Below are 13,762 nucleotides of genomic sequence, written 5' to 3' on the forward strand. Positions count from 1 at the left end.
GGTTAAGCAGAGCCATTAACAGAGAAAATCAAAAGACCAGCTTGTATTACCAGCAAAAGGTCAGCAATGCCCTTTTCCTGAGATCAAAAGCCCTTATCTGGCACCTTTTGATATAACTCAGATTCTTCCTAACAGAGACACTCAGGTTCAGTGAAGTAGGAAATGAAAGAAATTCTTCCTGACTTCTAGTTCTAGAGAGAGATGTTACTGTTGGTTGGGACTGGGGTCACCTAAGTAGCAATGCAGATGTCCTCAGGAACCTCTCAGGTTTTTATCAGCTAAAAGATTCTTCAGAAGCAGAGCATTGATGGTCACAGAAAGATATTTAGCTTCCTTTCCTTTGGGTGGCTACTCCTGAAAATGGAATATCATGGCTCATGATATAGAATTCAGGACAGACCTGTTAGCTAAGGGTAACCCCAGTGAAAATTTTACAGACTTATACTCACTTAATGCTGAATTTTGCTTTCCAGGCAGTCTCTCCTCTGTCTGAAGAATATGCAAAGGCAGATGAAAGGAATTAGACCCAGCTGCTTTTATTTCCTCCCACCCTCAATACAGAGAAGCTACTGAAGTCAAGGCTGTGATGCCAGCAGCGCCAGGTGTTCTTTGGTAGCCTCTTGTTATCCAAGGTTGCTTCTACACAGCTTTATTAGTTGCCAGTGAATCAGTCCAGATGCTTCCTTTCTTTAAAGAATAAATGTCTACTTTGAGTGGGAAAAAAGATGTACCAGAACTTCTAAGTCATAGCAGCAAATTACAAAAACTGCCTTTAAATGAAATGCAGTGTCGATCAGAAAATTGTTCTAAGTCAGTGCCAACAGAAAAAAACCTTTGCCCTGAATATAGATTTAATGAGGAAGAAAGGACTCTTTTTACTAGAATAAATTCATTCAATTAAAAAGATTCAGTCACTTTTGTTTCCTTCCAAGTCTGGAAAAAACCCATATCTGGATCACAGGTTGGTATCTATGAAAACCATTAATAAAATGGTAATAATTTCATAGCAAAGTCCACGTTCCATGCTCCACAATTTCCTATGGGAATCCTCTGTTATGCTCCTGAACTTTCCAGTTCTTTGCACAATTTCACTGTTCTGCTTAATTGATCTAGGTGGACCCTGAAGTAAATACAGAAAGCTACATTTGAGCAATTAAAGACAGCAGGGCTATAGAAGTCTTTGAAAATCAGGAAAGAGGATATTAGTAGTACCAGTGTAAATTATGTTTTTTAATTAAAAGAGTTTAAAGACTTGATAACTCAAATTTCTATTGCTTCTAAGTACCTTGGCATGTTATTATCATCAAAGAAAATCCCTGTAAAGAGTAGGTTAAAAAAATTGTATGCAGCATTCTTATTTCTACAAGAATGATCGATTCTGACCTGAATATTTAAATATTTTTTGATTCCTTTGCAGGGAGTTATTCTTAGTAGAAAAATATCATTATAATGTGCATTTAAAGAGCATAGTCCTCATTTTCACTTAAGAGTTCCTCACTATCATTATATTTAGTTTCTTTAGAAACTGTGATAAAGTTTAGTCCAGAATTTTGTAATCCTGCATGTAGATAAATGTAAGAGATGTTTGAAAATACTTTTCCTTGGGGCTCTAATTTCTTTCCACTTAGCTGGTGAAACTCCACTGAGCGTGATTGATTGGATTAATGTTAAAATCAGCTGAGAATTCTGCGCTGAGATGTATAGTAATTTCCAACTACTTCTGATTTTCACTGAAATAATAGAAACTAGATTCTGTTGGGCTCATTTGTTTAGTTGCTCTTGTAGGTTTCAAGGACTGAATTTTATCCTAGGAAGATACAGTGCAATCTTAGGGTGAAACTGAAATCTTTAGTGTCACACTGCTGATGTATTTGGCTCACAAGAAGGTTCAAGGATATTCCAATATCCAAGGAATACACCTTTCTCAAATACCTCTTTCATTGGAAATGTCTGTGAAATATGTATAAAACTCTCATGGAATTCCACTGTGTAAAAAAGTTACAGAATACTGCAGCTTTAAATTCTCATTTTCTATGTACATTTACACATACATAAAAGAAAGTTTGCTTTAAGGAAGAAACGCTAAATTTTCCTATTTCTTTATTGCTTACCTGCTGATTTATTTTTTTTTTTTACCTCTTCAGAGTGACAGCTTAACTGTTTTCCATCCCCAATAAATCCCCTCATACTTTTTGGCCTGAAATGTACATCCTTCATCCTGAAAGAACTTTAATATTATTTTGAAAGGTTTTCTGTCAGCATACCCATCTTCTGGATAAACCTATGCTCAAAGTGGAGCCTTGTGCTGAGGAAGCCAAAATCTTGCATATGTACTATCTCCTGCTACGATGTTTACTGGACCCAGCAGAAATCTACACATTTGCAAATATAACTTTTTTTTTTCCATTAAATCTTCCAGAGTTACACATTTATTGCCTTTCCTCTGAATCCACAGGAAGTCAATGAAAAACACACACATCTTACATGATAATTTTGAGTGACATCAGAATGATTCAGAACATGGTAAATTCTTTATTTTCATGGTGGTAAGGCACTAGAACTCTTGGTGTGGATTGGACATTACCATCTGGTGATTTAATTTTAAAAATATGTGTGTTCCCCTTTCATCAGAAAGTTTTCTTGATATTCGTGACAAGTCCTTACAATTACTTTTCATACTGCTGATGAAGACTCAGCCATCTCAGACAGAATTTCAGGTGTGTGCATCTCAGGGAAGAATTTGCATTTCTTTTCCTGATGTTGGTTGGTTTCTTCTGAGCCATGTGCTTCAGATATAAAACTTCTTCAGCAGCCATCTTCTGCTGCATTTTTTGCCTCATTGGGGACAGTTTATTGATCATATTTCAACATAAATTTGAATTTGCAGCTTCAAATGCCAATATTTCAGAGTTGCAGGGTAACACCCACTGAAGTGCAAGAAAATTACTTGCTTCAATGCATCAAAATAAACACTTCGTTTTTAGTTCATTATGATATTCAAACAAAATTTGAACACATTGACCATACAAATATAAGGATAGTAAAATATTTATTGGAACATATATTTGTAGGAATGGGGTATGTGTTACACACAAAAACTTAGTTATAATAGTTTTGGTGAACAGCAGCCTCTATTTAACTATACTGATGAGTCTTTAGAAAAAAAGTAGTCATTATAGAAGGGATATGATGTGTAGATTCTGCTCTTTGGAGTACTTTGAGAAACTTTATATTTAATGTCCATTAATTTATTTTTAAAAATGTAATGCTCATTAAAAATAATGGCAGTTGTAAAGACAATATTTTTAAGATTTTTATGCTCATAATTTTGTAAAATTTCCAAGACTTTCAAAATGTTTGGGACTTGTGGAAGTTAAATTTTTAAACCTGGTTGATTTGTTCCTTTTTATCAATAGAAGCAACTACAAGATTGAGCGGGGAAGTTATCCATTCTTCTCCTGTAACTTCACCTAGAAACAATTTCAGTTGCCCTACCCTGGCAACCCCATTGTGCGTCAAACCCCTAAATGACCTCACTTTGGTTCTAGCAGGGAGTCTTTCCAACCAGCTGCTATCACCTAGGATATACAACAATGTGAACAAGTCCAGAGAGTCAGGAATGCCCTCCATCTGTGTTTTGTGCTTGCCAGGCAAAAGCCAGCTGCAGTTGAGAAGGCATGAAACTGAGTCCATGTCAACAGGGCACTGAGCCAAAAATAAGGAGCTGAGCTTGAGTCCAGGGCTGTGCCAAAGTATTTACAGGGTTTCTGGACTGCTGGGGGCTTGGATCAGAGAAGGCTGAGCTATGGGTGTCTCTCAGGCCCACCCTGAAGCAGCACACACAGCAGCAGATAAGGAGGGGACAGGTGTTTCAATGAGAGTGCAAGAAGCCCAGACCATCTTAGTTCTTCAAAACCAGAGCAAAAATGAAAGTCATTCCAGTAAGATGAACTTGTGGTTGCAGGAAGGTTAATCACCAAATTCCAGACAGTTTGATTTTAGGGGAGATTACTGGCACAAGGTGAGATTTATGTTGCATGAGACAAGGACTACATAATTACTTAGCTATAACATGCCACTTTTATGCTCAAGATTGTTTAAAGATTTCTTTAAATTGCTTTTATTTTTCAATCCTCTATTTTTCCAGCTGTCAAATGAATTGCATGATTGATAATTAAAAAATTAGTGGTGTCACTTTGGTGTTACAGGTATTGTACAAGAGCATGTGCAAGAAAAAACTTGCCCTCCTTTGTCAAGGATGTTGACACATACATAAATTGCCTTTCTGAAGACTTTCTTGAGCATTTATACACAGTAAAGCAAATACCAGCACATCAAAAGCCTGCAATCTAATACAATAAACTGCAGTTGTACTGTAAATTTTTTGGTAGAAACACTTATTGCTCAGCTAGCTAACATTTAATAGCTTTTTACGAACCTGAGTGACTCATGTATAATTTAAAGCTGCACATAACCTCTAAAATAATAGGAGTATGAACATAGTATTTAGGTACAGAATGAGTAATATATATATTCAAAAGTATGATAATTACATATAAATAAACTAGAGGTAAAAATATGTATAGGATTAAGAGAACTACAGTATGAAAACAAAGTATTACATGTCACTCTTATAGTTTGTGAATTATAAAGTGCTTTCATTGCTCACCAAAAGAATATGAAAAGGAAAGGGTGAGATTTTTTTTTTAATGAAGAAATGGAGTGTTTTGCATTAGCTGCCATCTAAGTTCAGTCAAATTACTATTCATCACAAAATAATCCTGCATGCCTCTGACAAGGTAAGGCCTATAGGTGGGAATGGTTTTATTAGACCATCTCCAATAATTGCAGAGAGCAGACAAAATTTGTTTGGGCACAAATTTGTTTGGGGCAAACAAATCTGCCTGCTATGAACAGCAGATTTAAGGATTGCTTCAAATTCAAGCAATTGCTCTGAGTAGCATTTTCAAGTGGTCTAGTAAAAACATCAACACCATTTAGAAACCTTACCTTGCCTATGCCTGTTCACCATCAGAGCTGTGACAAACCTGCTACTAAAGTTCTATACAGGTCAGTTATTTCCAGGGGATGAAAAAGGAATTCCAAAGTATTTCTGAATAAATGGTGCTTGTCAGAAAATAAACACGTGCCAATATAAATAAAAGACTGCAGATCTTCCTAAAAATTAGGCATAGCATCTACAAGGAGTAATTTGTGGGGAGATTATCCAGGATATCCCAATTTAGATTTACAACTAAATGTTAAACATCAGGGGCATTGTAAGATAGTACTGAACTTAGTATCACCCAGCTGGAGAGGCTGCCTCATTTCTCCTTCCTCTGTCAACACCAGGTCCTTACCTTGTTAACACCCTGTCCTAATTCTGAAGATACATTGATTTGATTTTTTTTCTCCTTTTTCCAGTATCCCAAAGAATATCTACACAAATAAAGGAGATGGTGATACTTCAGCCATTTATACTCTTCGGGACAAATTCCATTGTAAATCTTCTTAAAAGTGTTTTATTGTTTATATTTCCAAAACATGATTAATTCCATATATAATCACCCAGAATTTTACAACTACTGCCCTTGCATGCCTCCCAAGGAATGGAACTTATAACAAAGGAGTTTCCTCTTTTTTCCCTTCATTCCTTTCCATCACCCTCCTAATTTTTTATATTGTCATGTGTTACAAATATGTGTTATCACAACTGTTTCAAGGCCACAGGATTCAATAGCTGCTATTAGTAAAGTTTCAGGATCGTCAACAAAATGAGGCTGTTTTTTCCTGGTTCAGGATATGGCTCAACGTTGAGGGATATTTTCTGTTATAAGCAACTGGAATTGGTACACATATAAACCCTCTCCATCAATTTGAACAAATAAACAGGATTATATGTGCAGATGTATTATGATTCTCAAAACATAGTAATGATTATTTCTATATTAACAGGATAAATCTAATAAAAAATCAAAATATGAAAGGCAAAATGTAGTCAAATGATTAGATGATTGGTGACTGGTGTTTAAATTATGTTACATGGCACATTACTGAAAATTAAACGTAGCTCTTATATACAGGTAATTTTTTTAAAAATATAGTTGTTAAACATTTAAAAATAAAAATATCGAAGTCTAAATATTGCGAAATACTAGAAGGATTTATGTTTTGATAAAAATCTGCTCTCCATTTCAGCTACAATTCATTATAAATATTCATAATATTTATATTTTACTCCTTTCATGCAAAAAAACTCTTTAGTGCCATACATACTACATAATTTATTTTGTGTACAGAACAATCTAGAAAAATAGTTGTGCATTATTAATAAAAATTATCTATAGTGTCAATGTTTAGTTAATAAAAATGGAATTTTAAGGTAGCTGCAGCCCGGATATCTATTGATTAGGAATAAGACAGTAATAATAAGTAATAAGGAAATCACGCATACTATGTACTGTTAAGAAACAAAAGGATCAGTCAAATAGCAAACAAAACAAAATGATCTGACAAAACAAAGAAATGAGCAGATTGTTTTTCATACTTGCCTAAAACTTTTCCTAAGTAAGAAGACTTAGAGTCCAGAAAACACACAAATGTTATCCCACCTATACAGGTACAGAGTCTTTCCAGGGGGTCTGATATGAAGAGGAAAGGGACACTACAGATTTGTATTTACAGTCTTTGCATTACATGAACTTCCTAGATATGGAAACTCTAAATCAGCCAAGACATCAGCAAACCTGGAAGTTTGTTTCTAGTTAGGAAAGTATGACCATGCAGACTGGATTTCTGATTTATACCAAAATAGGCACCCCTGACAAATGTTTAAGATGAACAGAACTGTATTATTCATCATATGTAACAGAGATTAAATGACTTTTAATCACCACCTTCTTATCACAAAAATATATTTACACAATGCCTGTGAACAAGTGTCCTTGTAGCAAAACCTGATGTTTATTTCTACAGGAAAAAATTCTTGCCCCTACTGCACTGTTTCCTCTGGGAGCAGGGAAGTAAACACAGCTGGCATTCTTTATATAAAGAAACAAAAAGAATGAAAAAAAAATCTGAAAGAAACCCCACACTTCTCTTTGGCTTTTTTTTCTTCCTCATTCCTTTGTCCAATTCTTATCTCAGATACGCTCCAAGTGATTAATATGAAAGGAAACTCTCAGGGCAAAGACTTGCTAAAGTTAGTGCTATTCCCATGTAAAAGTTACATCAAGCTGTGGACTGACCCTGCACAGTTTATCTCCAGAGAGTCTCTACTGAACATCATTACACTTTTTTTTTTTCTTTTTTTTTTTTGTGTCTGGTGGTTTAGACTGCAGCTCTTTGAGAACAGAAAAAGGCATACCTCAGAATGTGGCTGTTATTCATCATGAACACTTCCTAGAGCTATAGGCTCTTTTATCACTGCCAAAGCTTCACATCCCTCACAAAACCAGGCAAAAAACTTAGAAAATGGCCAGCCTGTACTTTAGGATAATTATCCTTACCTTGATATCCATGTAATATTTACTGTAAGAATATACCTACCTCATGTTATCAGTGCAAAAATTTTACATTTACTTGCATTATTTATACATACATTGAAGTATATTGATGGCATTAAAAATAAAGAAAATCATGTAATACCTTTACTTTTACCTATGGATTTGGTGAAATGGTTCCATGAAGAAAGCATTTCCAGACAAAAAGAGAATAAAGAAGAGGAGAGAAACAACAGTAAGAGTCATGAGTACATGTAAATGCAATAGTATCTGAACATGAAGAGGCAAAGTATAAGGTGTCTGAAGACAAATGGAGATGCAATAAGTGTCATATTAGGGATTTAGTTTATTTCTTCCCAATCATGTACATGCAGAGAAACACAGAAATAACCCATGCTTAGATAAGAAAGACTGTCACAAAGGTAACATGGACAATGGTTAGGAGGAAAAAAATCACTGGTTTTGTTAGGTAGCAAAACTGTACTCTCAGCATTCCAGAAGCCAGGAGCAGGTGCTTTCTGCACATTTCCAATCAGCCATGCATTAATGCAAATGGACTCTTCAATGTGTACAATGTTACAGGAGGAGCATCTTCTTTCAGGAGCTATCTGAAGAGTGGTCTGGCACTTTGTTTATCTTTTATAGGATCACCCATAATTGTATTTTCCGATAAATACACAAAATTTTCTTAATCGCTTTCTTATTTCTCTCACCTCTTTATAGTTATTGTTTTGCAAGAGGGGGAGTTGAGGAGGCAGGAAGGACAAAAGCTTACAGAGCAAACAAACAAAAAAACCCCAAACAAAACCAAAAAACAAAACAAGAAAAAGATGTGACTAAAACCATGTGCTTCTTTGCAGCCAAAGACAGCTTTCAAGCATTTGCCCATCGGTTGCAGTGATGGATTCAAAGCAGCTACAGAACAAGAAGAAACAATGAAAGCAGAGTGGAAAAGGAACAGAGCCCATACCTTGGTCGCCCATCATCAGGTGCGCCAGACCTTGAAGGGAAACAAGAGCACAGTCAGCAATGAACAAGGGAGCACGGGAAGGTGGTGTTGTCACACTGACAAAAATGTTTTGTGACAGGCATCTGTTTCCTATAAGATGTCTGTATCACAGAGGGAAATCAAAGAGCATTTTTCAACCACTGGTTGGAATGCTTTGGGCTACAAGTAACAGAACTGCAATTCAAACACTGGGTGCTGTTTTATTGTGTTTTTTTTTTTTTCTGTGCAGTATTTGCATTGACAGAAAATAATAAAATGCTTTCAAATTCAACCAATTCCTTTAATAATCCGTCTGTCTTTATCTTATTTTGATTATATTGCTTTGAACACTTTGCTGAGAGGACTTCCTGTCCTCTACATGTGAAATGATGTTTAAACCCTGGAGAAGTTTAAACCTGAAAAATGGGCTGGGTCTGATCTTTTTCCCCTCATAAAAATGAGCATTTCAGGTAATTAAATAAAATTTATTCATCACATTGAAATGATAATGCAAAGAATGTCTCCTTATTTGTGTGAAATGTGACAGTAGAATGAATTTGTTCCAGAGAAGGCAAATTATTACATATGCAATATAAAATACATAGTAATAAAGAAAATTTAAGTGACAGCTTCTGCAACTACTTCTTCAATCTGTGAGAAATAGATTTTGCTTTATACTTGTATTGTGAGATGAAATCCCATCACATCAGAATAGGTCTGGTGACATTTCAAAGCAGATGTCCATAAAGATAATCACTCATCCAGAGACAAATTTTGTTACTCTTCAAGGAAAAATATTCATCTTTTTTAATTCATGATAATAAAATGATACTTAAATCTCACTGAATATAATGTGAGGTTGCGAAAATATTTTTCTTAGATATATGAAGGTTTTCATTTTTTATGTCTGATTTAAAAAACAGACTTATTCCTGTTGAATTTTGCTGTTTTAGGATCCATTTCAGGAGTTACTGGTTGTTCATGTGTAAAATGTGCTCCTCTTCTAGAAAAATCATACATTATTTTCTTAATTGCAATCAATTGAAATTAATTCACACAAAGAAGGTGAGCAATAAAACATCCTTCTCTTCATTGGAAAGCAGACTTCCTAGAAAGAGAGTTTCTGTGATTTCTAATTCACAAAGAAAATTAGGTGCACAAATGACTCACGCTACTTGGGGGTAGTTCAAAGAACATAGTCCCGACTGCAATCAGTCTAAATGATTCTTCTCTTATCAGTTCCAAATCTCAAGTGATGTTCCAAGTAGTCTAACAATGGTTTTGTTGAATTATTGCTTTTTAATGTCACTCGTTTTAGATGTGTAGTTAAACTGAAGGGCCTGATGTGCCTGATCTCTTGTGCAATAAATTCTGTTTCCAAATACAGAGCTCTGCAGCTGGTGGGATTACCTGGGGCTCACAGCAATGTAAATGAAAGCTGACTGTGATCCTGAAGGGATGCCTGCATCAGCATTGCTTGGGAAACATCACACAGCTGAACTGGCAGTTTGCAGCTTGTGAAAGAGAATAGAAATGTTTTCATGGGTGTTCTTTCTCTGTAAGTGTTGCTGCAAGAGAGGCTTGCTGAATGCACAGAGCATAAAGACCAGGTGATATTATTTAATTCATTCTTTTAGTGCTGAGTGTCCTTCCTTGGATCCCCTGCCACGTGGCCTTTGGAAGTATCAATCTCTTCTTGTGATTGATTAATTTGTCTTTGGGTTTTAGCTTTTGTTGTTGGCAACTATAGCAAGACATCTCAGACTTTTCACTTGAGCCTAATTGTATTTGATTTAAAAAATTGAAACCATTTGAACATTGCAATATCTTTTTCTTTAATGGAACAGTGACTTTTCAGCCATTACTTTATGTGAGATCTTTCAAACAAATCACTGTCCTGTCTCCCAGGGGAATGCAAAAAAGGTGATCTCTTACTATCTCACATTTACATATGAACTTCATAGTTATATGAACCTAAACAAAAGCCTAGCTTCAGATTATCACTGCTTGATAGCTACTATTTTTGTTAAAATGATACATGAAATTGGTCACTTGCAAATAGATGACTCTTACATAATTTGAAGAAAAAATGTAAATAGCAGAAGTACCTCTTGAGACATCATAAAAACTGCTTGAATTTTAAGAGTCACAGAGTGATTCAATGAAAAAATGCAGCCAAGTGAATGTAAAAGACATACACTGCTCAAACCAAACATCTAGCAACTAAAAAATTCAGTACTAATCCTCAAGACACTGTATTTTGTTTCACTCTTTGTGTTACTTTATTTGCAAGCAGTAAGGCCACTTTTACTCCCTTGCTAAAGGCACATGATGATACTTACCTCATTTTATATTTTTTGCAATCTATGGGTGAAGACTGTTGAAGAGTGAAGCATTACAAGTACTGTACCTGTTCATTCCACAGAGTGCTTTAAAATGATACACTAAATCTGCCATGAGAGGAATCACTGCTAGATTTGCAAAATGAAAGCCTGCTTTTAATAGACCTGGGAAATTTTATCCTTAAGTAGCCACATATAGTCCCTCCATACATTGAAAATATTATTTGTGCACCATTACTTCAATTTCTTTGTGAATTAGGAATTTGAGATTTGAAAGGAATCCCTCATGTGTGATCCACTCCAACTCTCTCCTGAACTTGGCTCTCAGAGGAGAGAGTTAAGGAGCACAGGCTGGGATAGTGGAAGGGGATATGAAGATAGGATACCATAGTTTGGTGTGTGAGTTCCATGCAGACCACAGGCCAAAATAAAATTAAAATGTGATAAACCTTCAGTGAAGGTATAAAAGTGTAGTACAACTTCAGTAAAATGAAAAAACAGTAGCCTTTTTTACCAGCAGTACATACAAAATTGAATATTACATATTTCTGTTTGCTTATGTTGCCTAATTTACAGAGATGCTCAGATATCACAGAGATCAAAGATGAAAAATTTTAGCTCAGATTTCAAGTTGTGCTTTGGATACACAATTCTATGCTTCCATTTTAAATATTCGTGCTTTGTAACTTTAATGTATGCATAAGTATCCAGACCTGTGTTGGAATAAATTTAAGGTTGCAGTTTTAAGAATTAGGTTCAGGTAAAGTCTGGATTAACAGTTATCCAGGTTTTATCTTGTACTGCTGTGCATAAATGAATATGTGAAATGCAATTGAACCTCCTTATCTAGTTATACTGAACCTAATTCAAATTTTGAGACTCATGTTGACACCAGTAAGAGTTTTATGCACAGATCAAATACAAGATTAGGTAGTTATTTCCAGGCTTTTATGTTTTTCAGCTAGAATTTCTATTCCAGTGTTGCTGAATACATTTTTATCTCACATTGAAAATGAAATTTTATTGACGCGTACAAGCATGACAGTGCCCACGAGTAAGCACAAGAATTGTTTGAATTTTCCTTCTCCTTGGGAGAACATATATATTAATAAAATTGCAGAGCATCATCTATGTGCTAAATCTGAGCACCTGTCTTCGCCCTTGAATACAGCAGCACAGAGAAATGAAGCATCAGGACTTCAAGGCTTGAGAAAATCACCCCTGAACAGGCAGTGGCCCATGGTGAGTTGAAACCTGAATGAACTCAGGCCCCAGGGCGGCTCACATGAGCACCCCAGGTCAGAGTCATGCCAGGACAGACACTTTGCATATGAGTCAGTTTACAAAGTCCTTGCTTTTAAAATAGCTTTTAAAATATTGGAATGGAATAAAATAAAAGCAATTTTTTCAGTTTAGATACATAAACTAATTTTTTCAAGTAGATAATCTTTTATCCAGTATGCAAAGATTCACCCCAGAGAGACTTTTAAAGACATTTGTACATAAAAAAGCACCTGAACTTTTTAGCTTATAAGCAAAAAGACTTTAAAACTATCATATATTTGCATGTTTCACCAGCTAATAGACTTACTTACCAATATTCAGGATAGATGGCATTGTGCCTTAGTTTCCACTGCCCTATGCCATTCTTTCTTTGAGGGGACTTAATTACATACCAACTTAATTATTGAAATCACATGCTGCTTCTTTCACAATCTCTAAAAGGCAAGTGCATTATGCTGAAAAGTTAGACAGAAAACCTCTTTTCCTAAAGCTTTGTGCTGTAAAGGATATTCGAGTAAGCAAGGTTTGTGGTATTAAAGAGAAAAGCGCTTTCCATTTTCCTAAGCAATTAAGAGACAGGAATTTAACATGCATTACTATTTTATTGGGAGGATTTAGGCTCCACACTGATGGAACAAATAGTTTCTTGAAGTGTTTTTCATACAGAACATGAGAAGAAATCAATCCTGCAAATCTCCAGAGGTTTTGGATATGGTATCAGTCACACGAGTACAAATCCTGTTTTTTTCAGTGGAGATATTCTGAAATTACAGCAATAAGGCCGAGGAGCTTTGCTTGTGTTCTGCATGAAAAAATAAATCACATCTATTTGATAAACTTTTATGCCTTTATGCGGGGAAAAATACAACTTACCGTACTGAATGATATGTGTGTACTTTTATAACATTAAGCAGAAGGGAAAAAAACCCCACTGAACAGAGAGGAAAAACAGAGCTTAGGAAAATAAGGTAGAAAGCACCCACCTTCCACATAGTTGTCTTCTGTAAGCACATAACAGGGAAGGAGAGAAAAGGAAAACATTCATTAAGCAGCATGCAGACTGGAACTTGCCATTGCATGTCTTACTCATGCAAGGCATCAAACACAACATGCAAGTGCTCCATTGCTACAATCCAGAGGGAAAAACAAAAGCACCAGGAAAGCAGTGTTTCCTCTACTTAACAAAATGTATGTGATATGAAACAAAATACTCTTGCCAAAGTGCAAATATTGTACAGGATTTAGTGCAGCTCTTCGTACATGCAACTATTATTTTTCTTAGTTATTAATCAGTGGGTCTTCTAGTAAGACTTTTGTAACTGTATATTTTAAAGCCACCAGTCATTTGTGATAGGGATTCTAAATTCATTTGGTACTACTTTCCCATTCTGTATTTTCCTGGATGATGAAGTAGATGATTTTAAACTTCAGATAACCTAAACTCTCAATTGTGCTCTGAAGATGTTACCACAGGCAGCATGGCTGATCCTGCAGTCATTAGAGAGGCACTCTGGTCATTTGGTCTAATCTCCAAATCCAGCAGGGAAAAAGTGGAACTTTAAACTGGGTGGAATGAATCAGAACTGTTAGATGATGTCCTAGGGAATTGGTCAGCATCAGAAACTTGAACATTGTAAAAAATCAAT

At 35.5% G+C, this 13,762-nt stretch overlaps 1 protein-coding gene across 29 annotated transcripts in view; it reads right to left on the reverse strand.

Moving 5' to 3' along the window:
• Nucleotides 1-13,762, reverse strand: part of NRXN1 (neurexin 1) — a 673,398-nt gene that overhangs the window by 582,696 nt on the left and 76,940 nt on the right. For 16 of the 29 annotated variants that reach the window (XM_038133376.1, XM_038133407.1, XM_038133387.1 and 13 more), the window contains 3 exons: nucleotides 13,100-13,117; nucleotides 8,473-8,502; nucleotides 7,648-7,659 (listed from right to left, as the gene is read on the reverse strand). The exons of 5 other annotated variants lie outside the window; for them this stretch is intronic. In XM_038133376.1, coding sequence (XP_037989304.1) covers nucleotides 7,648-7,659; nucleotides 8,473-8,502; nucleotides 13,100-13,117 — 60 coding nt within the window. 8 more of the 29 variants (XM_038133372.1, XM_038133386.1, XM_038133385.1 and 5 more) reach the window with 4 other exon arrangements.

Source organism: Motacilla alba, chromosome 3 (genome assembly GCF_015832195.1).
Source record: "Motacilla alba alba isolate MOTALB_02 chromosome 3, Motacilla_alba_V1.0_pri, whole genome shotgun sequence".
NCBI classification, from domain to species: domain Eukaryota; kingdom Metazoa; phylum Chordata; class Aves; order Passeriformes; family Motacillidae; genus Motacilla; species Motacilla alba.